This window comes from Natator depressus, chromosome 2, assembly GCF_965152275.1.
Source record: "Natator depressus isolate rNatDep1 chromosome 2, rNatDep2.hap1, whole genome shotgun sequence".
NCBI lineage: Eukaryota > Metazoa > Chordata > Testudines > Cheloniidae > Natator > Natator depressus.
The window spans coordinates 171,029,030-171,054,871 of NC_134235.1; the positions used below are offsets into that span (position 1 = coordinate 171,029,030).

Below are 25,842 nucleotides of genomic sequence, written 5' to 3' on the forward strand. Positions count from 1 at the left end.
GCATTAGCTCCTTTTAACATGATTGTGTAGAGGAGAAACTACAACTCCAGAGACTAATGCAGGCCTAGGCTGACTAGTTTGAGGGTCTGTATCCAGTATTATGAAATGGATTTACTCACTCTGTTGTAAGTTTGTATTTGGCATGAAATGGCAACCTGTGTAATTTACAGTATATTTGAAAAGAAATAACTTATTCAGTGTTGAACACCTGTTTAGGCCTCTAGGCATTCTGCAGTGTCACTTTGTGTTTCACTCCATCTCTAATATTTTTGACAAAATCAGTGATTTTATTTATTTACCATTCCTTTGTCATGTGTCCTTCAGAGTGAAATATTATCCATGCATCTGTCCAGGCTGGGCTGGCAAAATTCTCTGCTATGACAAGTGGGCAAAACTATTTAAGTCAGTTGACTTGTGCCCATTTATTCCAGCAGAGAATTTGGTCCTAGATTTCCATGTCCTCTAATCCTTTCCTCCAAAATTGCGCTATATCAGGTGGGTCAAAACTAGAGCTGGTTGGGAATTTTTTGCTAAAATGGCTTTTTGTTGAAAAATGCTGATTTGTTTAAACCAAAACTTTTCGAGAATATCTTGACCAGAAATTTTTTTGGGGGGGAGCGGGGTGGTGCCAAAACAAAAACACACACCAACCCAAAAAACCCCACACATAAAAAACAAACAAACAAAAAAAACCACGTTGACATGTCAAAATGACAAATTCCAGTTCAAAATGACTGTTTTTAAATTTATTGGAATAAAAAAATTGGTCAAAATTCAAACCAAAAAATGTTTGACTGAACTGTTTTTTTTTTTAATTACTTTTTTTCCCCTCAAATTTTCATGAATTTGATTCAGGATGGGAATTTTTTTGGGGGGGAGGAGGGGAGAATCATCTCAAATTTTTACGAGGTGGGAAAACAGTGTCCCACTCAGTTCCTGCTCATCCTCATCTGATGGGGCCTATACTGCTGTCAGCTAAGGGAGACTGGGGTAGGGGACAGTGCTTTGGTAGCAGGAAATTCTATCCCTGTTGTCACAACTCTACTGCTCACTATAGTATTGCATTGAGTGGGCAAGTGTGTAGCTCAAGGTGGCCAGGGAATTTCTTAAAGTTTGTTATGCTCTTAGTTTTGTTTGGAATCCTGACCCTATTCATGCTGATGGGAGTTTTGCCATTGACATCTGTGGGGCCAGGATTTCACCTGTTGTTGTTAAGCCAGTAGTTGCTCCACAGCAGATATAGAAGCAAGTGCAAAGATTCTGAATTGAAGGATCTGGTAATCTGGTTTATGCACTTGTCACCTAAGCCTTAGATAGCATCACTGGGCCCTTTAGCAGGTCTCCATCACACCCACATCAGAGAGTCAGAGCATTTTTTATTCTATCATGGATAGATTGCAGCAATGATAGACCTGAATGAATGCATCTGGACCTCAGATTCAAGGTGCTTTTACAGGCCCTAATAAATCAGTTGTCTGGAGAAACTGCTTGCTGTGGAAATGCCATGCCTTGTAGTTTAGAGTCGTGTGTGTGTTTATGTGAGAAGGCTGTGTTGAACTTTATGCATAACACTTCTCTCTGTCTCGTGTCCCTCCCCCTTTTGTTATAGGCTTGAGTGTAGCTTTGAATATCCAGAAAAAGCTCTCCAGGCAGATTAGGGGTATAGACAGGTTTTAAACAGAGCCTTAATGCATGGACATGAAAGGACAAATGTACCAGTGGGAACACTAATGAAAATGCTCTGCCTTTGGATCAAAATACATTAAACATTTTCTTAGGAAGAAAGGGTGCTTTTTAAGTAAATATATTAACATTGAAGGCTTTTAAATTCATTTTCTTAGGAGAAGAAACACTTTTTAAAGTGATGTTGTAGCCAAAAAAGGGATATGGACATTACTAACCCTATTTTTATTATGCATAGAATGGTAGCAGTTCTGCAAAGGAGAATCCATATTAATTGCTCTTTTCAGGACTCAGAGAACTGGACAATTGCAATTTACTTCAGATACACTTTTAGCATCTTTCATGTACAGTTGTATGAATACTATTCTGAGAGCAGCAAGAATGGCTTTGATTTGAGTGAGCTGCTATTTTCAGTTTAAATATATTTTTAGTTATACCATTTTAGCGAGTAGGATAGTAGGTTATTGATTTCAAGAAGACCATATAGTAAAAAAAAAAAATGTAGTTGATTGCATGGAAAAGCAATATTACATATATTGGGCTATATGCAAGTACTTCATGTAAGTAGGTGGAGCTCTACTGGAGTGGAGTTGGCCCAATATGACTCATGATTTGGACAGGTCACCGAGTTGTATAATCAGAACACACAGTAATATCACAGGCAAGACTATTTTAAAGATTGATCAAGTTGCTACTTAACATTTGTGTGTGTGTACTAAGGGTTGTTGCAGCTTAAAAAACAGCAATTGAAAATGAGCAGTTAATGGCAGTTAAATCTGTATTCAAATTACCTCACAGAGTTGCTGAAACAAACATGCAAGTGATCACACTGCCCATTAACAAAACCTTAAGTCTGACCTCATGTCCCTGCCCTACCTCTGCCTATAAACTGGAAACACTGACTGCCATCTGCTCCACACCACATGTATTTCTGTGTGGACCATAGACTATCACCCACCGACTGCATACGGCTCACAGACCATCAGGCCAGTGATTTTAGTGTCTTTCATTTTTATTAGTATTTTACATTTATATGGCAGTAGCACCTAAAGGCCCCAACCCCATTGTATTCAGTGTTGTACAAACACATAAGAAATGGCAGTCCCTACCTCAAAGAGCTTACAATCAAAGCAAGTCTGACCCTCCCCATCCCAACTTCCCACTCTAATCAAGATGCCACAATGTACAATGGTGTATTCTCCATGTACAGTCCAGTAATGCTACCATTTCCCCTCCATAATTCCACTGTGATGCAAAAAGGCCAGTATTACTTCGAGTAATCACTCAACCCTACCTTCTCCGGTCTGTCAACCTCTTGCTTCTTCTTTTGTCCCTTCCTAGCCTCTGACGGTCAGCTTCTTTCATCTAGCCCTTCTCTGCAGTCTTCAACAAATCCATTCACTGCCTCATCCCATCCCCCTCTCCCCACCCTTTGCCTTCAAGCATCTTTAGCAATGTCTAGACCTGGTGGCTCTACTTTTGCTCCTTAAACACTTCCTTGGATCCCATGCAATTTGGCTTGCCTGCTCTCGGCCCTACTGTATCAGTTTTTAATAAGGTCAGTAATGTGCTCTTTCTGCTGGCCAGTTCTTTAAGGGCTTGTTCAGTGCAATCCTCCAATCTGCCATTGACCAGACAGTGAATCACTCCCAATGTGCATCTTTTACATTATATTAGCAAGTCTCCGTGTAGCTCGATATGTAAGTGTGATCTATAGGATAGTATAAGTATGTAATACAGAAGGCTTTGGGATTCTTTCAGGATTAGATGTTTTATCTCACCTTACATTATTTTTCAGCAATGTCCATGGTAAAACCACACTCTGCAGTTTGTGGCTTGGATTAAAAGGGAACAAATCCCTCTGAAAATCCTATTGCTGTGTTAGGCTTGACATCAATGGCAAGCTTGCAAGCTATGTGTATTAATATATGGATATTAAGTTTATCTGACAGCAAGACCAGTTGGACTCAGAACAGAATAGTGCTTATTTAAGTGCTTAATATGCTTTGGTCCTTGGAGAGATCTCCACTGGTTATAACGAAGCTTTCCCCTGCTCAAGAACCTGGAGAGCTTTAAGATTTTTTGTCCCATTACTTTGGAGGTATTCTAGTGAAGGGGAAATGCCCATGGACAAGCAATTTTTTAAATAGCGCATGTTTCTTTTAATAGAAGGAAAGATTAGTGCCTAGTTGTGCCGAATTCCCAAGTCTGTTTTACAGTTAAGAAAGTTTTATATTTTTTGCTTTCACTAACCTGGTGAGAGTACTATCCTATGAATATTTAATTTTTATTTGTGATATACTCATGGCTGTTTAAAACGAGAGAGAGAGAGAGAGAGAGAGATGGCGATCTTCATTTGGATTTACACTGATTGGAAGTATTTCATTTATTGCTTTTAAAAAGGAGATAAAATTGATGGACACGAATAACATTTTAAAATCTCTTCACTAGGTGGCACCAAAGTACTGGAACTTGAAGAGTTCCTATTGCCACAGAAATCTGCGGATTTCTTTCTGCAGTTGAACATCAACATTTCATCTTCAGAGACTGCTGTCTCAGGTAAGTATGTGTATTCCTAAAGACAGTTCTACACCTACCTAGATCACTGTTGGTATTTCCCTTTTGATGCTCCTGAAAGCAGAATCTTTGTTTCCCTATTCACGGTTACAATCCACCATTAGGTGTTGTGGTGATGGCTGTGATGCAATGGACGTGATTTAGGTTTCATGAAAGGAATAAGCCACTGGATCTGAATCCCTAAGCAACCAAGTTTCTGTTTTTTCTAATACAAGTTTCATTTAGTAATTTTAATTAAACAAGTCAGGGGAACTGTGAGAGAACATAAGCAAAGTTTTTGAAATAGAATGGTTTCCCAAGAGGTGTTGGGGGCTCTTTACAAGTTATAAGGGATTACAGAACGCTTCTTAGGTTTGTTTATTTTTTATTTGCTCTTGTCATGCACCCACTTGGAATTGATCAAATTTTCAGAAAAACTATTATCAGATAACATTTGTATTTGAAGAACTGCACAAGACAAGAGAAGGGTGAGGCTTTGGTCCTTTACAAACATTGCAGTGCTATTGTATCACCCACTCTCATAGGGAGGCACACATGCTGCTATTCTTAGCCCCACAAATAGATCACTGGACTGAATGAGTGTGAATAAGGCCATCAAGATATGGCCCATTGTGCACAGACACTGTGTTACTACATAGGAGTCAGAATAAGTGCAGCTTAAAACCATTGTTCAGTGCTAGGAAAAAAAAAATCATTTTTATACACGCACATTCATGGACTCCCAAACATGCAGAGTTAGATGAAGGATCCTTTAACAATGTAGGATTTGAAAAGTCCAGTAATGTGTTGAATCCCTCCAATAACCAGAGTGAGAGAGGCATATAGCACGCTGCTAATTTACCCAGCCCTTGGCTTAGTCTTAACTTCACACTTCACCAGCTCCCACTCCACTTGAAGTCACCAGCATACAGTATGCTGGAACATCATGTGCCCTGCTGAACCAAGAGTCGTAAGGCGGGGTGCGTTTTGCACGCAAGTAAGTTTAGTCCTCATGAAAGATCTACAGCTTTGGGTGGGAGGCTTCCATTTAACTGCAGAACTATTACCCGCCGGGCAGTGACAATGCCTGCTATCCCACGTTGCCTGAGCAACATGCCTCTTACCTAGTCTGGGGACTATTTATAGCCATGTAAAGTATCTCTGTGTCTATCTGTTCATTGTTGGGGCCTCTCAACTGAGATTCCAACAGTTGTGGTGGCTCTTTGTGATATGGATAGCACTCCACATGGATTAAGAGATCCACCAGCTGGGTAAGCATCACATGGGCAGCAAAGCAGTTGCTATGTTAAGGGGCAGTGGTAAAAATTTTCCAAAGTGGCTTTGGCATTTAGTAGCTGGCCGTCACTGAAAGTCAATAGGATTTATGCATCTAAGTACATGCACTTTGAAAAATTTTACCCACTAATAACCAACAGTGTTAACTTGCTGTTAACTCATTCGGTAGCATAACGTTGAAAATATGGGGAGCAAAACAGACCTCAGTAGTCTGGTTCCAGTGTGCAGTGAGTTTTCCTGGAGCATGTGATATCACCAACACAGCGTGAAGTCGGTATCTAAGTAAAAGCTACTCCATATGTTTACAGAGATCTTCCCTAGGATAGGAAATGTGCCCTTGCTTTAATGATGTGCTGAACAGACCCTCTTACCCTTCTTCTTTGAGGCATCCAGCACATTACTGGAAAGTAGCCAGATTTAAAGTATAGGCAATCGAAGGATAGGTCAAATTTTTAACCTTTTAAAAAAAGAAAAGAAAAAAAATGTGGGTTGAAGACAACTAAAGGATTAGAGGAAAAATTCTTCAGAGTCACACAATAGATCTCCGCTCCAAAATGCTGCTTTCTTCACATGTGCTCTCATCTTCCATTGATGACAGTTGGAGTTTGGCATACGTATGGAAAGCAGACTAGACAACTGGAGAGGACCACTGCAGATTTTAGAAGAGAATTGTGCTCTTGGAGTAGCTGCTTGCCCGTTATCTGCAAAGGGTCTATTCTTTTTCATGCTTCTGGTTTGTTTCCTTTATTTATTTATTTAGAAGTAACCTCTCTTGAGACAATTGCAGGTGTTGAACTAGGCTGGCCTGCATTTTGCTCTTCCATTAGCTTGCACCTTTTGTAATAAATAATCTGTCTGGTCCCTGCAATGCAAACTGGAGGGATATTCCTGTTCTGAAGCAGCTGTGCTAGGGAAACTGCTGATGAAGAACAAAGTGGGAGCTACTGAGCAATCATTTGGAAACTGGCTATTAAAAAAAAAAAACAGCTAATTAGAGCTTTGCGGAAGAGACAGCACTTTGTGCTAAACACTAGAAGGTAATCTCTCCAAATCCCATACACTGCCTCTAAAAAGCTATAATTAACCTCGTAGTATTCACTTTATGAATTAAATTTTAATTAAATATTTTCTGTCCGTAATGAACATATATTTGCAACCAGGAAAACCTACTGACAGCTGTATTTCCTAAGAGCAGCAATAACATTCAGGGGCCAGATAGACTAAACGAGGACCCTCAGCCCTGCTCCGACACAATGGAGGTAAAATTGGCTACCAAATAGCTGAATTTTTTTTTTTTTTTTAAAAGCCTATACCTGCTTCCATGGATTGAAGGGCAGCACCAAACTCATAGGAAGCATCTGGTGGAGGATGGCAGGTGGTACGGTCACCACGCATTTCTGCTATTTAAAGGTGGTGGATTTAATAAACGCCTAATACACAGGAGAGGGTAAAAAAAATTGGTCACATTGCCTGTCCGCCCTCACATGCAGTGATGCACAACCCAGGAAAGAGCTGGCTTGTCTGGACCTCTGGAAATTCTGCAGGTCTGATTGGTGCTTAGGTCTCAGAATGAGAAGAGCACAGCTCACAGGAATGTCTGTCTAAGATATATCACTATAGTACCTGAGCAACACACCACCTTTAATGTATTTATCCTCACGACACCAGTGATGAGCTGCCAAAATCTTAACAACCAGTTCCCTATAAAAAATTCTGATTTAAGGGATGTGCCCCAGTATGTATTTTTTATACCAACAGGGTTACCATACGTCCCTATTTTTCCCGGGAGGAAATTTTAAAATTTAAAAATTCCTCCCGGACGGCGATTTAAGAACCAAAAAGCCTGACCTGTCCGGGACAATACGGATGTATGTTAACCCTGCCTAAAGTTTTTTTTTTTTTTTTTTAAAAGATGGGCCTGAACTAGAAATGAGTTCCGTTGCACATGTGTGGGTCCCTGCCGCTCCCTGGGGGTGTGCTAGGGTGACCAGATGTCCCGATTTTATTGGGACAGTCCTGATTTTAGGGTCTTTTTCTTATATAGGCTCCTATTACCCCCCACCCCCGTCCTGATTTTTCACACTTGCTGTCTGGTCACCCTAGGGTGTGCACATGTGTGGGTCCCCGCTGCTCCCTGCCCCCCTCATTGAAGCAGGTGTGCAGGGTTACTGCCCTGGGAACTGTAGGGCACCAGTGGACATGAGGCCAGCTGCAGACAGGGGTGTGGGGCAGGGCTAGCTGGAGGCAAGGGGGTGTGGGGCTGGCTGCGGGCAGGGTGGTGGGCGCTCACGGGGAGAGCGGCTCAGAGCAGCCCGAGCAGCAGGACGCAGCCCAGGCCCAGCAGAGCAGCCGGGGACCCAGACCCACCAGCCACCATTGGGAACCCCAGGGCCAGGCAGCAGTCCACATGGCTCCCGCAGTGCAGCGCCGCGCCCCTAGCGGCCGGAGGAGGAATTACATCACTTCCCAGCCGGAGCCCATCAAAGCCTCAGCACCCCCTGCAGAGAAGTGGGTTAACAACCGGTTCGTGTGAACCGGCTCCAGCTCACCACTGGACGACACCCTGGTGAGGTTGGAAAGTATTATCCCCATTTTACAGATTGGGCACTGAGGCATGAGTGACTTGCCCAAGATCACACAGGAAGTCTATTACAGGGCAGGAAATTTAACCCTGGTCTCTCAAGTCTTAGACCAGTGCCCCAGCCACTGGTCCGTTCCTGCTGTCCATGAATTGTACGCTCCCTGAATTTGCCAACACACAGAAAGCTGCGCTGAGTAATTGGAGTGGTGATGTGGGAACCCACACGAACCAATTGCCCCTCCCACAAGGGAAAGAAAATGGCCTTTATGCCCCATACCTTTCCAAAAAGAGATACACAAACAATGCTTTCCTCAACCTCATAATAATAAAGGAGGTAGGGTGGGAAAGGGGAAAAGACGAGTGCAACATCCTGATCTTATATTTACGTTTGCTTCATCATGATGGTGCAACCGAAATGGCAACGTTGAGTCACAGCTACACATAATCCTGTGCTGACACATCGTGAAACAAACCTGATCTGTTAGAATACTGTATGTATGTTACATGGATTTCAATACAAATAAAGGTGATAGTACCAGTGTGCTGCAATTCTTTTGTAATGTAAGTAAACACTAGACGGAACTCAAAGGTTCATATGGTTCTAGACAGGACAGATCCTTTAACTATTGCAATCTCCTTTTGTACCTGTCACGCAGCATTATTTCCCTGCTTTTTTAAAAAAAAATTATTTTCTTCCAGAATCCAACAGCCCCTCTGATTTTTAGAGAAAGTGGAAACATAGCTTAGTTTTGAACTTTAGCTCCAGAAATACAAATATCAGGTCTAAATAGCAAAACAATTATCTTACATAAGTGTTAGTCAGTTGTACTAACTTGTGATTAAAAATTCACGTCTCAGCACTTGCTCTCATCTTTTTCTGAAATTACATTTTCCATATCCTAGGCTTTGACCTCAGGCAATGGATTTTTGAAGCAATCATGTCTTGATATTTTATTAACGTTAAGTATAAACATTGCAACTTTAAGAGAGTGCTTTGTTTAATAAATACCTAGCAATCGAATGTAACAAAAGGAAATGCAAACATAGGCTTTTACTAGAAGTTGCAGTTTTCACAGGCACTGTACTCTGAGATCTCAGCTATAACAAGTTTTATTTTCCATTCCCGTGTATGGTTGGACATAGGGTATTTTCTAATTTTTTGTTATTGCGGTTACTACCACTGCTAACCTGTCAGTTGTCCATACCTTAGAAAGCTTGTAATGCCCTGGTAGGAAGCATTAATTCATCGTAACTTGAAAGAGCCTAGGTTTTGTCAAATTATGCGTAATGACCGTAGCTCAAGAATTGCAAAGCGGTTTGGAAAAAAGGGAAAGATATAACAGGAAGAGATGAAGAATAAAATCTCTCTTCTCCTTTCTGCCCCTTGACTCATCTCCCCTCTGCATTTTCTTTCTAAAAGTGGCCCAACCTCCTCCTTCCCAGATTTTTGTCCAGTTAGTCTTATTTATGTTGTTTAAGCCATTCTCGTTAGGGCATAAGTAACTGGCCCAAGGGAATGGATGGGGAGGAGTTTGTTAATCTAGGCTGCCTAGCTGTCATGGTGATAGGTAATCACAAAAAAAAGTGAAATAAAAAAAAAGGGGGGGGGGGAACCAAACCATTCCCTCGTGCTTCAGAAACTTGTGGGGTGGGGGTGAGGGGTGGGGAAAGAGCTAAGTGGAAAAAACTCTGCAGCCTTGTGCAGTTCCCCGCTGATTATCTCTTCGGGTGCGGGAGGGGATTCCGGGGCACATGGAAATATATAAAGATCCAGAGGATCCTCAGGACATCTGAGGTGGTCCAGGACACTAGCGGAGACGATCAGTGAACCCTCTGACCACCCTGATTCTTACAGTAAATGTGAAAATGGAACCTCCCAATAATTCTTGCCTTCTCTAGACTTAGAACTTCAAGGAAGTATTCTAAAAGAAACACCATCCAGCATTAATCATACTCTTTTGGTGAAACTAGACTAGTCCCTGCTTGCACTGACTTCTAGTATTCATTATGATGTTGCATACTTCGGAGGTACTTGTCCCACCTGGATAATCAGTGGAGATTTCCCATGTGCTTTAATAATTTCCTGTTCTTTTAACTAAGTTATTTGTGTAACATCAATAGTACACCAGGCTTTGATTCAACGTTATTAGTGTTTCGCCATTTTAACGTCTGGTATTTTACCACTTAGTTATCTGCCCTAATCTTTAGCATAAAAAGGATTAGGCCAAATTTATTGAGGATGTTGGTCGTGTGCAATTTATTCTGTACATAGGATGCTTCAGTTATTGAACATAGCCTTACAAGTTAAGCATCTAGCATCTACTGTACAGCATTTTGCTGTATTTGTAGTGTTTTGGGGTCCTAGAGGATGGAAAATAATGAAGCAATAGAAGATTATATTTATTTTATAATATATTTAAAGCTTAAGATATTGTCATGGTTATTTTGAGTAAAAGTCAGAGGGGTTGCTGTCAATAAACAATAGTTCATGTAAGTCCAAGCCCTGCTGCCCTGACGGGGGAGGGCTGACAGCTAGGGCCTCGCCTCCTTGGGTGGGAGTGTCTGACAGCTGGAACTCTGCCACCTGGGACTCGCTCTACCTTGTGGGGCTGACAGCCAGAGCCCCGCCATGTAGGGCTGAAGTTGCAGAGGTCACCAAAAATCACGGAATCCATGACCTCCGTGATGGACTCGTATCCTTACTTAGATTTAATCTATCAGATAATGCAAATAGGTCCTGATGCAGAGCCTACAGATGTTAATGGAGAGATTCCAGTTGACTTCTATGGGCTCTGGATCAGATCCCTAGCACAGTTGTGTTTTAAAAACACAGATTATCAGTGCTAGCAGGGTTTGTTTATAATGGTTTCCCTGACCAGTATGGAAAGGTCTCTTATTTAGGAGGAAAGTCTGATAGAAATCACGTCCCTCACAATAAATTCCAAGTAAAATTAAGCCTCTTGAGTGATCTTGCGATAGAACTCTCAAATATTTGGATTTTTTTTTTCAGGCGCGGCTTAATTTTACTTAGAAATTGCTGTCAGCCCCAGGCAGCTGGGGCTCCCGCTGTCAGCCTCCCCTATCCCCTGCTTGTGGAGCTTACAGTGGGAGCGCCAGAAGTGGGAGACTAGCCCCCTGTCCTGGGAGGGTGAAGAGCCCTAAGAGGGGTAGAGGGGAGGCTGGAGGGCTGAACTGTGGCCTGCCGAGGGGTGTGTGTGGGGGGGCTGACGAGGGTGAGAGGGCGCTATTAATACTGGGTTATGAGCAGGTGGAGTGAGTGCTGGGAGGGTGAATTGAGGGTGGTGGGGGTTGATGGGGTGGGGGGCTGAACTGATGAGGTGGTGATGCTGGGGTTTGAACTGAGGGGGGCTGGAGGACAGGATTAATTGCTGGGCAGGAGACGGGCAGATGTGGGGGATGAGCTCCTGGAGCAGATGTCAAAATCACCTTATCCAGTACGTGTGGGAGAGTGGGGAACACTAATTGTCACATGCACACACCTGGGGATGGGCAGGAGGAGTTAAAAAAAAAAAAAAAAAAAAAAAAAGAGACTGACCTAAAAAACACAATATAATCTTTAAAAAACACAACAAAACAAAACGATTTTTGATATCTTGAAGTTGGCAATATGGAGTCTTATTCTCAGGAAATCTACACAGTAAGATATAGATCAATCTAATAAACAGTCTACTCGGATCAGGAAATCACATTAGAGCTTGCATGTGTAAATATGCAGTTTTTTGCATGGCAGCTAGATCACAGCTCACTTTTCTGCCATTTGTCTTTCATCAAAAAGTTTAAACTGCGTGCTCAGCCTTTTTTTTACTGGTCTTCTGGGAAGGATAATCCCAGTCTACTATACCATGTCTGTGGAAAACCATCGCCTGACATACAATTTCTCCCCCCCCCCCCCCCATTAAAGCTTTTCAAGTTTACAGATCTGAGCACTGGAGGTCAGAAGGGAAATCTTTTCCTTCCTTCCCCTCCTCCCACCCCGGCTTCAGACCCAGTTCCTTCAACCTCTGCCCCAAAAGTTTATGTATACATGGCTCTTACAGGGCCTGATTCAAAGTCTGCATTGGAGTGAATGGAAAGACTCTCATTTAATTCAGAGGGCTTTGAACCAGACATTTCATCCAATGAGCTACTGAAAGCACTTCAAAAATATTAATTAATGAAGCCTCAGAAAGGGACTGATTCAATGCACGTTGAAGTGAATGGAAATCTTAACCATTGTCTTCAGTGGCCATTGTATTGGGCCCAATATTTGTAGCTAGACAAGCAAAAAGAGCACAGTAGCCAAGTGGCACGGTTACTAATAGAATACAGGTATCTGTATTCCCAGTCCCAACCAGACCATGCTGGATATGAAGTCTATTTTTGTTCTTTGTTCACTAGGTTAGTCGCTCTCTCAGGGAAAACAACAGACTCTGGTCTATGTTGGCACCTCTCCTGTCCCCAAACCAACAGCGACTGCTTGAGTTTTTATGAGAGCTGTGCACTACCGTTTCTCCCTCGGAGAGTGGAGGAAACCAGCTCCAAGAGTAAACCTTTTGCTATGTAACCTTTTCTTAAATACCATCTACTGAATGCCATCACAAAGAGAAACAGCAAATATTGAAAGAGGAATGTGAAGAACATTATGAAAGGGATAAAGCAAGAGAAGGGAAACTGTTCAGACCAGTCTCTCGGGAAAGGTGATGTAATATGTACTGTGGGACATAACTAATAGTTGAAATACCTACTTAGAGCTAGAGTAAGTTGTTACCAGAAGGCACTGTTGTCAAAAACAAAGCAGAGAGCAAGGAATACAATTGATTAGTTGGAGCTTGATTTGATAGAAATAGGGTAGGTCTAAAGTTTCAAAGAATATTGTTGAGGCTTAGGTGATTAGTGACTTGATGAGGGGGTTTAAGATCAATGGATGAAAGATACTTTATTGGTGTTTTAAAGGGGTACTGTTTTATTATTTTCTATAATCTGTATTTTGGTAGTGCTCAGAGGCCCCAATCAGGATTGGGCCAGGTGCTGTACACACACTCAGGTAAATGCAGTGTACTGTGGTGGCAAGGATTTACTGCTGTTTAGTCTTATCTTGAAAGTTGCCCTGCATTGTCTGTCTTACCCTCTCATATTTTTTTTAGACAAGATCTTGTCTACAGCATGAATAATATTTTCTTTTTGAAAACTCCAACTCCTGTACTGCGTGTCCCATTGTAAGCAAAATGCTACACATGCAAACATTGAAAACAAGTAGCTGCCTCTAGAAAAAAAAATGCATGCATTTTCAGGTAGGCTAATTCATGAATAATGAATAAACGGCAAACAAACAAGTAATAACATATGGGCCATTATAGATTAATTCATTATTGCAAACATAGCAAGGGTCAGACACCCAGGACTCCTAGTATGCAAGTTACATTGAGGAGTTGGAAGCTGTATTTAGAAGAAAGAGACTGAAATTACTAATTAGTCAGTTATCCTCTTTCTGCATACCTGGAGAAGTTCAATTTTGAGAAGAATCTGCATTTTTTTTCCTCAATTAATTTAAAGTGGTTGGACAAAATTGGGGATTTTTTCTGTTGTTAACTACCTGCTGTTTATAATGGGACTTTTGCAATTTCAAAACACGATGTTTAGTCATAATTACTAACACTTAGCCCTGCTGCAAAGTAGGCATAGGTAAAACACACGTACAGCGGGGTGATAGTGTTGAGTTTTGCCTATGGTTGAGGAAATGAGTGGTTTTGTTGAATCCCTGAGGATCGTCTTCCCCATTCTTTGCGCCCTACACCCGTGTGGCCCTGTGTTGTTGCCACTTTCCTTTTGATCAAGAGGTGGAAGTTGACTAAGGCGTGGTCTACTTTAGGAAATTAGGTTGTCGTAATTACATCGATCAGGGGTGTGAAAAATCCGCACCCTCAGCAACGCAGTTAAACCAGCCTAATCCCTGGTGTAGACAGTACTAGGTTGACAGGAGAATGCTCCCATTGACCTAGCTACTGCCTCTCGGAGAACCTACACCAATGGGAGAACCCCTCCTGTTAGTATATGTAGTGACTTCATTGAAGCACTACAGCGGTGCCACTGCAATGTTTTAAGTGTAGACAAGCCCTTAGTCTGTAAATACGAATCCTTAATTAGATAGTTTAACAATAATACATCCAGTAGCCTACTCTATTATATTGCAGTAGCACCTAATGGCTGACCAGGTCATGGCCCCACTGTGTATTGTACAGTGTAACTGACAGTTCTTGCCCCAAAGAGCTTACAGTCTCAGAATTATGCATTAGACACTGAATATACCAGGCCAGGTCCTCAGGCTGCTTTGCATTGCTCCGGGAGTATACTCAGGCCGTAAACCCATTTTAAACTGTCCCCTGGCAGAAATCACTTGAGCACAAGGATGATCCTGCAGTTCCATACAGTTGACATATGCCTTGCCCTCTCCCTGCGGCTAATGCAGCAGAGGGAAGGGGACATGGCTACAGAGAAGGGGATACGGTTGGGACACCCCTATACCGTGCTGATCCTGGGCTGCATTTCTGGCCCTGCGTCTGTTGCAGGCCTTTGTAAGTTAGAGCAGCACGGGGATCAGGACAGTGCAATGGAGAGCTTTAAACCACCTTTGCACATCACTTGACTTGCACTCTGCTTTTGGGGCATGCCAGAGGATCAGACCCACAGTGTGTGCAACATCCAGCCCCCTAGGGTGTCTACACTGCAATAAAAATACCTGTGGCTGGCTTGTGTCAGCTGACTCGGGCTCACGGGGGCTTGGGCTGCAGGGCTATAAAATTGCACTGTAGACATTCAGATTTGCGCTGGTACCTGGGCTCTGGGACTCTCTAGGACTCATAGGATAGCCAATGTAAAACATTGTACTCTTTGCATGGGGATCAAACCATCCCCTTGCTTTGCTTGTGTTTAAGGCCAGACCTGAATAAAGCTTTGCTCTTTCACTGTTCCCCTGAAGCTCTAGAGGTTAACAATCCTCTGCTCTTCTTAGCCTACAAATCACAGAGCCTTCTCTCTTGTTCCTTTGCTCTCATTTGTGATTGCCTTTTCTGGCAATAAGATGCCACTTTTGGCTTTGAATTGTACAGCTGAGGCATTTTAAAAATCAAACCATCCTGGCTGAGAAAACTCAGGCACAATGCAAGGGAGCAGGAGCCAGGAGGGAGCTCAAACCACTTGATTTCATATTAAATCAGTGGCTTATTTGGACTAAAGAAGGATCGGCCCATCAAAAATGATATTGTATCCATTTCCATCATTATCCATGGGGGGTGGAATTCTACATCTGCCAGGTTTGCCTCCTACCGGATAATTAACCCTTACTGCATGTGTAACTGCTGGATAGTGGAGGAAAGATTTAATTTTCTGTCATGACCATGGGACTAATTAAAACATTCCTATCAGTTTTTAATGAGCAAGTTGTTACTTACAACAGTGTACCAGCTTAGACTCTCAGTCCCATAAAGTACCAATGGCACATATTGAATCACTGTTAATGAGCCGATTTGGGTATGGTTTCCCTCCCTCCCCCTTAAAATAAAGTAGCTTTTTGGCTACTTTAAAAATGATTGGTTGCTTTCTTCCCACTTATCTCAGCAATACTGTACACTGTATATGGTGATTAATAGCTACTTATGGGCATGGGCCGGCAAGACACCCAGACATTGTGGAGCCAATCTCTACTATACCTTTTGGTATAAAGGGTCCTTAAAAAGCAATAAATACCCCCTGGGGAAAACCTTCCACTTAAAGGAGCTCCGCTGCCAGTGTCAAACAGCCCTTGCTAGTCCAACTCCAAGCCCTTGGCATAGGAGGTTGTCAGGGGTGGAGAGTAGAAGGAAAGCAAAATGGCCTAGGGGAGGGGTGCGTTCCATTCTGGCTATCTGGGCCTATGCGAAGCAGAGAGCAAGCTGGAGCAACCCCAAGCTTGAATATACTGGATCAGAGTACTGGCAATGGGAAAATGCAGCTTAAAGCCCACTTTGCCCCGTTTCCAACCCTGTTCTTGGGCTCTGCACAGGAACAGACTGACTGAGAATCGGGCCCTGCACATCTATAGGCAGACTTCGCTATCTTGCTGTTACCATTTTCTGCATATAAGCCTTACACTGCCACTCTCTCATGCACAGAGGCTTACCTTACTAGGTGATGAGTCCCATTTAAAACAATGGGACCCCTTCTGGAGTAAGGTGCTATCACAGTGGAAGTAAGCATGGCAAAATATAGCTCTTAGTTATAAATATTGTAAATGTAAACAATGAGTACAAGTTATTTGCTTAGTTGTTAGAAGCAGAGAGAGAGAGAGAGAGAGAAAGGGTGGCAGGAGCAGCGTATAACACATTTTGTTTTTTTTACATGTTTCATTGTATAACTAACTATAATGGAATAAATTGCTAAGGGCTTGCCTCCTGCAAACACTCTCCTACCAAACACAGGATCAGATTGTGCTCACTTCCACCAGTATAAATCAAGAATAAATGAGCGCGCGTGTGTGTGTGTGAGAAGAATTGGGACCATGTGACAATTACAGGACTGGGCTCTCAGCTGTAATGTGAGAACTGAGCCAAATGGTAATCTGTTTTTCCCTAAACTCAGTATGCAGCTCTTGATCTAATTTTTTCATTTGAATCAACTTTAACTATGCAGCACTAAAGCTCTTTTCCTGCAGTGTAATCTAGTTTCTGTTCCCCATATGGAATTATATTTTCTTTTTTGTAAACACCAACCACATGAGACACACGTTTTGGCTCCTGAGGAAAAACCTTAAAGACCATGGGTTATAGAGAACACAATTTCTGTTTTGAAGCAAAGTGCAGTTTTTAGGTTTTTCAGCATTTTTGATTCCCAACCAGTTTCTGCATGCAGAGAAACACAGCCTTAAAAGGGCAATGGTACATGCTCTGGAAACTAACTTTTTTTTTTTTTAAAATTACTTATCTAGTAAAGTCAACCTGCATGATGAAAGTGGCTCGTCACACTAGTGAAATGCATTAGTCACAAAACACACCCTTCACCACTTCAAGAGACTTCGATTATGGTGTACACCGTACTGTTTATAACAGAGCGGCCTCTTTTGTGGGCAGAAAATCCACTCCTCTTTGCGTACACAATGCTATTGGTCACTCCACAGTTTTTCATTATCTTTTTTATATAATCCTAATTTTGCTCTATCAGTCATAGGCCTAAAACCAAACCCACCCGTTCATATTTATGGAATGAGCAATTTATTTTCCCTTTTCTCTCCCCTCTCACCCTCCCAATTTAAAACATGTTTAGTTGTGATGCTGAAAGGTTCCAGTCAGCATTGTACAACCTGCAAGGATGACCTTGTCCTTGTGACATCTCAAGGGGGAAAAGAAACACACACTGTAAGTTTGTCAGAGCTAATACACTTAATAGAACAGAGTCAGCTGAGCAATGGATACCAGGCTTGTTCCTCAAAGTGGAACCCCTGTTTGTTCTGTCAGTTAGCAGCTGGACACTGCAGAGAGCAAGTGCGTGTGGGCATGCCGCAAACTGAGAAGATGTAAGGGGTGCTCTAACTTTGGATGATGGAAGAGCTGGCAAGGTTTGGAAAAGCTAGAGCGGCTAGAGTCCTAAGGGAGGGAATAAGGTGAACATGACTACCCTTCTACTACAAGCTATTAAACCATCTTAGAGAGGGATCAGGGTGGCCAGCCTTAGGCCTGAGAATTAACAAACAAAATAGGGGATTAACAGCAGTGTGTTGCTTCCAGTTTGCATTCTCCAAGCAGAATGGAACTGGTGTGTTACATCAGGAGGGGCCAGCCATGGCATAGCTAATAATAATTTTGAAATACCACCTGAAAATGAGTATTTCTACTTTGTGCCAGAAGAAGAGGGAGCATAGAAGGGCTGCTACAAACAAGATGAAAAAAAGGCAGTAAGGTACATAGTATATGGGGAGGGTGGGGGCTATGTTTAACAATTAATATTTTATTCTATCTAATCTTGATCCAACCTGTTGAACAGATGAAAAGATTCCCAAGGTTATAAAAGTGTTTTTCAGAGTCAAAAGTTGTTTTCATGAGTCGTGGGCAGAGTGACGTGCAAGGAGAACCCAGCCCTGCCAGTAAGGCAATACCATTCTATTGTACTACAAGCTAGAGTACTCGGTTTTGGGCGTTGCCTGGGAATACCAAACGTCAGAGTTGGCAGTCTTTTCACGTTGCAGGAAAGTGATGAACACAGGCTGAAAGGGGGAGGCAATTGTGTCAGTCAACTTCAGCACCTAGTAGGAAATGGCTGATACAAACCTGATGAGAGGAAAAGCTAAGAGATTGGTCAAGCATAAGTGTTTGTGCTTTACTTATTACCATAGATTCCAACAATTTTACCTCTTTGGAAGAGCATTATGGGAAGTAGGGGTAAGATGTTGACAAGAGCAGCAGGGTTTTAAGTGTTTAGTGTATATGTAGGGTAGCTAGAGGAGACTGGTGTTTGCATAAAATTGAACTTAACACTTCAAAGCTAAATTTCTCTCTCACACTTCAAGTGAACACCAGTATTACTCATCCACACTGGCATCAGTTGGTCTGACTAGCGTGAAAGGATTGCAACTGAAATTTTTATCACAGGGGATGGCAGGTTACATTCTGGAATACTAGAGCATCTTGCTGACTTGCAAAGATGTTGCTTTGCATGCAGTGTAATTCATTGGCTAGTTATTAAATCCTGTCTAAAGGGCTTTTCTTCACCTTTGGATAGTGCTTTTAGAAACTCAGAAGTCTCTCCAATACTTTGATTATTTGGAAGAATATTCATGATAAAACAAAACGTGTCTGCAGCTTGGAGATCTGTGTACCAAAGTGTAGTATAGTTTGTAGAATACATTGTCTTTAAAATTAAAACAAAACATCACCACAGAAGCACTACTAGGGTTACTGTATTGTATTCCCCTGAACATGTGCAAGTGTATTGCAGAAGACACTATCCAAATAAATGAAATTGTAATTTCCTGTTGGAGCAGCAAAAAAAACCCAGGGTCATCGATCTAAACCAAGAATACAAATGATTTCCTCTGCACAAAGCTGCCAAATGCTTGACGTTATTGATTTCCCCCTGCTGCTAACCAAACACTTCTGGTTCTGTGATGTGCATCAACAGATTATTGATAAAGTAAACAATTCATTGAATTAAAAAAAACCTGTAGCAGAGACTAGGATCCTTGTAGAAAAGCATCTACATTAAAATAAAAGGGGGTAAAAATATTCTAAAGTTTAATTATTTTGTAGATTCACATTTCTGGAACTTGAGTTTATTTAAACATACAAACAAACCCTGAAAGGACTGAAGAGAACCCTTGCCTTGAGAAGCCAAGAAAGAAAACTTATAAGAAGAGATGCTCAGAATTTCAAGGCACTGGGAAGAAATTAGTGACTGAAACGTAAAAAGATGAGTCAGTCGCACGTTAAAAGCAGTTATTTTAATTTTATTTATTTATTTTTTTATCAGCAGGAGGCCTGCGCAGTTGTCTTACATTGTTGCAGTAAGAGCTGAGCACAGCTGAGGCCTGGCCTTGGAATATGTCATTCTGAAGATCGCACATGTGGTATTAATAAATGTAGAACAATAGTTGCTGTCAAGTTGGTTAGAAGGCAGTAGTTCACTGAATGGGGCCTGACAATGTCAAAAACCATTAGAGCAGAGCCTGAGTGTTTTATATGCTTCAGCTGAACCCAAAAGATGAATTGATGCCCTGGATCTGGTTTTAAGGCATCTGTCTACTTTAGAGAGTGTATGGTTTTTTTTGAAGAAGCAGGCAAACAATTGCTTCCCGCCCCCAATTTTCTTTTGTCATCTGCATAAACTCAGACAGGAAGAAGACAAGACACAATAGAACAAATTCTGCTGTGATATAAACAGATGCAACTCTACTGGAATCAATTGAGGCTTCAATGAAGTTGCTCCTACTTCCACCATGTCTGAATATGGCCTGTTATTTCTTATGTCCCTAGAGCAGAGTGGCCCACCGGTTAGAGCACTGGATTCGGACTGGGGAGACTTGGTTTCTACTCCTGGCTCTGCCGCTGGGTGACCTTGAGCAAGTCACATCACCAGTCTGTGCTTCAGTTTCCCCATCTGTAAAATGGGGCTCATGGTACTGACATCCTTTGTAAAGATCTTTGAAATCTACTGATGAAATAGTACTATATAAGAGCTAGATTATATTAATTAGGGAAGAATCAATTGGAAGAGATACTAGCAGGAAGTACACAAACAGATTACCAAGCGATGAAAAAAAAACAAACACATTAAGCTTCCAAACTGACTTAAAAGAAGGTGTGACTGTTTTCCCCACCCTTGCATTTGTGCCTGTCTACAGAGGAATACAATTAAGAAACATAGTCACTGATTAGTAACAAAGTGTTTACAGGCTCATCAGTTCTTTAATAAGTACAAAACTACAGCTACTATAATTATTCTGCTCCTTTAATAACACACCTCCATGCCATTTGATTTTTATTTTCAAGGTGTCCCATTTCCCTCCCCCCTCCATGGGCAATTATTATATTTTGCTGCTGAAGCACACAGTTGTGTCCCTTTATAATGTACATATTATACTTAAACAACTCACACTCAAAAGGGTTTCCTTCTAGGAACTCAAAGCACTTTACATACACAGAAGCCTCACAAACAATCCCAACAGTAAGCATTAGTATGCCCGTTTCTACACATGGGAACTAAGACACAGAAAGGTTAAGATTTTGGCCAGAGCTACGTAGTGAGTCAGTCAGAACCAGAACTGAGAATAAAACCCAGGAGTCCTGACAGCTCCCTGCCCAACCTCCACTTCCTCCATATGAATTACCTAAGGCACAAATAGATGTAATACTTAAATGAGACACAGACACTTCTTTTTTTGTATCAAATGTTTTCATATCTAATTTGAGATCTTTTAAAACAACATTTTCTATAGTGATTGTATCACCATCTCAGCTCTCTGCACCCGCAGAAATGCGGAGATGGCAGTATGGGATTAAACAGGAGATCAGGAAAAATAAGAAAACGTACATATGGAAATATTTATCTCTTTATGGTGGAAAACAAAAGTGTTTCCTGTACAGTCTTCAATTTAGGATGTCTGTGGGGATGAGTCTCTTCCACTGTATTTAAAGGAATGATTTCCAGCTAACTTAAATGTTCTTTTGGAATAGAGTATAAACACACCTTATGGACAAACTTATTTGTAAATACTGGAATTTATGATGAACAAACATTTAAAACCCAAGAAACAAATGCTTGGAAGTTTTATAGCATTGATATAAGGGGAATAATAAATGCCATTGGCTAGCCTAATCAAATGCAACTACATTTGGGTGCCTGACTTGAGAGAGTGTCAAGGGCCTAGTTTCAAACTGTTCAGTGCTTTCTGAAAATCAAGCCCCTTTAAGATATCTTAGGTTGAGCACCCACAAACTGGGGCCCCACAACTCACTTGCCACTTTTGAAAATCTTACCCACTTACAATATTTAAGAATGTGCCATGCTGTTTGCAGACCCCGAAACAGGACTGTAATACTTTAGATTGGGGGTCAGATCCTGGGCTGGGGTAAAATTGTAATAGTTCCATCAAGGAGCCGAGGGTCGGCCCCCATCTGCCTAATGTAACTTCACTGTAAAAAGTGAACTCTGTCTTTGTTCGGCAAGGGGCCTCTTTCGCAGGGTGGTAAGCGTCATTGCGGGAGAGGAAGGAGGAGCCCAGTGTGACTATCCTAATCGCTAGCCCAGGAGACCCAGATTCAATTTCTTGCCCCTGCCATAGACTTCCTGTGTGACTTTGAGCAAGTCACTGAGGGTACGTTCCACAGCGCCCAGCTGCGTTAGCCTCCGAGCCTGGGACAACAAAATTGGGCTTGCACTATGGTGCTAAAAAATAGCTGGGGGGGGTGGAGGGGCGGGGGAAGAAAGCTTCAGAGCCTGAGCTGTAGCCCAAGATGCAACTTAAATATGTTGTCTACGTAGCTATTGCTAGACGCTCCACAAATCTGGGTTCGTCAACGTGGGCGGAGGCTCACCGCCACTAGCCACATAGGTGTACCCTTAGTCTCTCTCTGTCTCAATTACCCATCTGCAAATGGGGAGTTAACTCATAGGGGTGTAGTGAGGACATTAAAGATTATGAGTTGCTTAGATACTATGGCATTTGAGGCCACACAAGTATCTAAGATTCAATGAGTAAATGAAGAGGCCATAAAAATAATGTAACAATACATTTCTGAAACGCTTCCTTTTATGGAGAGAAGCTGACTCAGAACCAGCTGCCTTTTGGCGACCAACACACCCTTTTTCTTACATGGTCCATGAATGAAGTTATGTCATTCTTTAGATTAAGTCAAGGTACTGACAACAGATGTTGAGCGTGTGAAAAATGGCCAGACATGTGTGGGGCAGTTTCCTTGCCACTTTCCTGCTCCTCTTTGACCTTCACATCTGATCTCACAAGCTCAGTCTATGAACTTCCCAACTTCAGTCTGTCTGAACGAAGAACCTGAGGTTGTAGAGGAATTTTCTAAATATATGATAGAATAGCTGCCTCTCTGCTTAGAGTAGTGTGTTTCTAGGTCACATTCCCTGTTAACCATGTCACGTTGCTGATGTTTCAGACTTATTTTTAAATTGCAGTATATTTAAGCTCTATTTTTGCTAAATCCTATTTTTTCTGTAATAGATGTAGCTAGTATTCAATCAGGGCTTCCAGGTCCTGATTCCATAGCAGGGACCCTGGAAACCCTGGGGTCTCCAGCAGCAAACTAGGCAGGGTTCTGTTGGACCCCTGCCAGTGTTTCATAGGAACTTTGTCTAAATAGATACATTTCCATCAAACATATTGATTGGGATGAATCCATATCTTCCATGAAAAAGCTGTTTCTTTGGACAGTTCCTGACCAGCTTTAGTCAGGATCTTTTGTTGGTGCTTCTCGGCACTTCTCCAAAAGAAATATGTAATTTTTAATTTCTTCAGTTTTTCTTGCTCTTTATTGTAAAATTTATCATTTTACAGTAATTTATAAATCTTTCCTGTTTATATAGTTTTCCATATTGGGATTGTATTTGCTGAATTAAAAATATATGCATCTCAATGCCTTTAATTTTGGATCAGTATACGTAGCACATTGTGTATTGGACACAGATGGCTAGTCAGTGAGCAGATCCGAGCACTAAATAGCTATTACTGCATTCCAAGCACTGCAGCTTCTTTGATTTCTCACTCAACTGGTTTACGAACTCTTAAATTATCACTCGTCTTGCAGATTCAGTGATCATATTCTAGGGAGCTGTGGACAAATAAGATGTATGCATACATCACATTATGAAAGTGTCCCTTGCTTGACAGACCATCTCTCTCTCAAGCTCCTGTTAAGCAGTATTTTTCCTCTCATATCTACGGCACAAGATAGTTGCTAAAGTAACATAATCACCATTTTCTTAAGTAAGTTTCCTATGGTAATTTGAGAGCTGTGCTTTGACACTGGCTCTTGTTAGAGCCAATACGTGGCAGGAATGTTTCACTGGTTCTGTGATAGACGTGCCTGGCAAGTTGGTATCTGTTCAGTTTTCATGGGCATTTAGGGAATTAAATTAAGAGTTTAGAACAGAGTGATTCTTTCAAAGCTTTGGGTATGGTTCTTGTGATGTCACACATGCTTGCAGAGAAACCAGGGAGTCTGCACCTTAGACTTCTCAGGTAAACATCTCAAATATTGTACAAGTACACATACCAGTTACATTTTAAAATCTGACTACAACAGGTACTTTCTTCCTGTTCTGAAATCTTACTCTTTAAATCTTTTGTAATTCACCTTTAAACACAAGAAGCTAATGTTCTTTTTTTTTTTTTTAAACAGAGGCACACAGTTAGGACTGCTAATGACAGATTAGTAGGTATTAACCTATAATGCCATTCTCTAATAACAGCAAATATGGGTCACACTACAGCTATAATTATCCTGCTTCTCCTGTAACACATCCTATTTTCAGGTCTTTACAGTATATCCATAGTGTTTCAATATGGGTAACTGGTAGACGTATTTATCTTCAGAAATGTCGACGGTGGACCCCCCTCCCCTCCCGCTCTAATCTGTACATAAGCCTTTCATCTTAGGATCTGAAAGCACTTTGCAAATTTAGAGATGGAACCTTTGTGCATCAGTGGGATTTGGGAGAAAAACCAGAAGGATTTGGTCCCTTGGCTCCCTTGTCCCCACTGAGGTAGACAAAATCCATTTTACAGAAGGGTAACCTGGGGCATGGCAAGACTAAGGAGGGGGGAAGGCACAGCAGTGAATGGAAAGGGGGATAGGTAACACTGGAAGAAAGAAAAAGTCTGAGAAATGGGAGAAAGCCACTGAGGAAGAATAGAAGAGTAGTCTAGGGAAGGAGTGAATACATGGGAGATGGTGTGAATACAGAAAGCTGAGGGAAAGGAAAGGAGACAGCATAACATACATGTATATACACATACATACAGGCACACACACATATATATAAATAAAAGCGGGAACAGCAGGTAATGGTGGGGGAGGTGAGGAAGGAGGTTATGAAAGACAATGAATAAAAATAAATGAAGATGAGAGAGAATATGAAAGTGCACATAAAGGAGAAGAGGTTGAGGGAGGGAGGAGGAAGAAAGCTAAAAAAGTTGGAGGGGAAAATGGAAAAGAAGCCCATCTTTAGCTTATTTAATGATGCATTCATGCTCCTATATTTTAGTGCATTTCCCTAGGTGTGCTATATCTGCAAGAGTTGATAGAGGGATGGGTGGCTATTATGAATTCTTAATAATTATGTTGGCTACTCTAGATATTATAGTTAATAAGAGATAGAAGGCAGAAAATAGGCTAAAATTCACCAGAAAGAGCACACAATCCTTTCACTGAGTGGGGTCTAGTTATCTCCCTGTTATATGGAGAGCTAACCCTTGGAAGCATTTTCAGCTTCTAGAGAAGAGTCTGTGGACCCCTGGTAAGAATATTTCAAAGTCAAGTCAGCATATCTATTTCTGTAAATGTCAAAAATATTCCTCCTGAAACAGGATGGGGAAGAATTTAAAAAAAAAAAAAAAACACACCCCTTGTTACTCTTCATGTTGATAGTCTGTAAACTTAAGTGATTGAGCTTTTGCTCAAGGTAAGTAACTTGTGCAAAGTCTGCATTTGCATTTCAAAATGCACTAGCACAATGTCAGTGAAGATATGTGGAAAAACAGTGAATTAAAATATTACTGTTGAAGCAGACCTATTGCATCTACTTATACTTCCCCCGTTTAGTGACAACACTGTGGAAGAAAGTATTTTGTGGGCATTACCAGCGAGCCATCTCTGAAGCCCGGTGTCTCCAGACATGTTATTGGGAGAGAAACCGGATCAGACCCAGCTGCCTTGTACATACCAAACAACTCACTGTTTCATCTTACAAGAGTCATGGACAGTTATTTCCATCTCATTCTTTTGGGTAAGCTGAATTTGTCACTAGCTGGTAAGAGTGAAATACATGAGGAGATGTATAGTATGTGGGGTTTCCTGGCCATCTCCCTGATCTTGTGTGTCCTCCATACCTAAGTGACTTGTTTTCCCAAAAGTTGACTCTGTAACCTGATCAAGTTCTAATTCAGAGTTGCTGAATTGAAGAGGCAGAGGGATTTTCAAAAAAATGAGTAGGACATAGCGTCAGCTTCCTGAATGTAG

The 25,842-nt window shown here is 41.6% G+C and overlaps 1 protein-coding gene across 1 annotated transcript in view; it reads left to right on the forward strand.

Annotated features, from left to right (window-relative positions):
- COA1 (cytochrome c oxidase assembly factor 1) overlaps positions 1 to 25,842 on the forward strand; it is an 84,792-nt gene that overhangs the window by 41,394 nt on the left and 17,556 nt on the right. The window contains exons 4-5 of the mRNA XM_074943519.1: positions 4,135 to 4,242; positions 25,426 to 25,609. Coding sequence (XP_074799620.1) covers positions 4,135 to 4,242; positions 25,426 to 25,609 — 292 coding nt within the window. The remainder of the gene's footprint in view (positions 1 to 4,134; positions 4,243 to 25,425; positions 25,610 to 25,842) is intronic.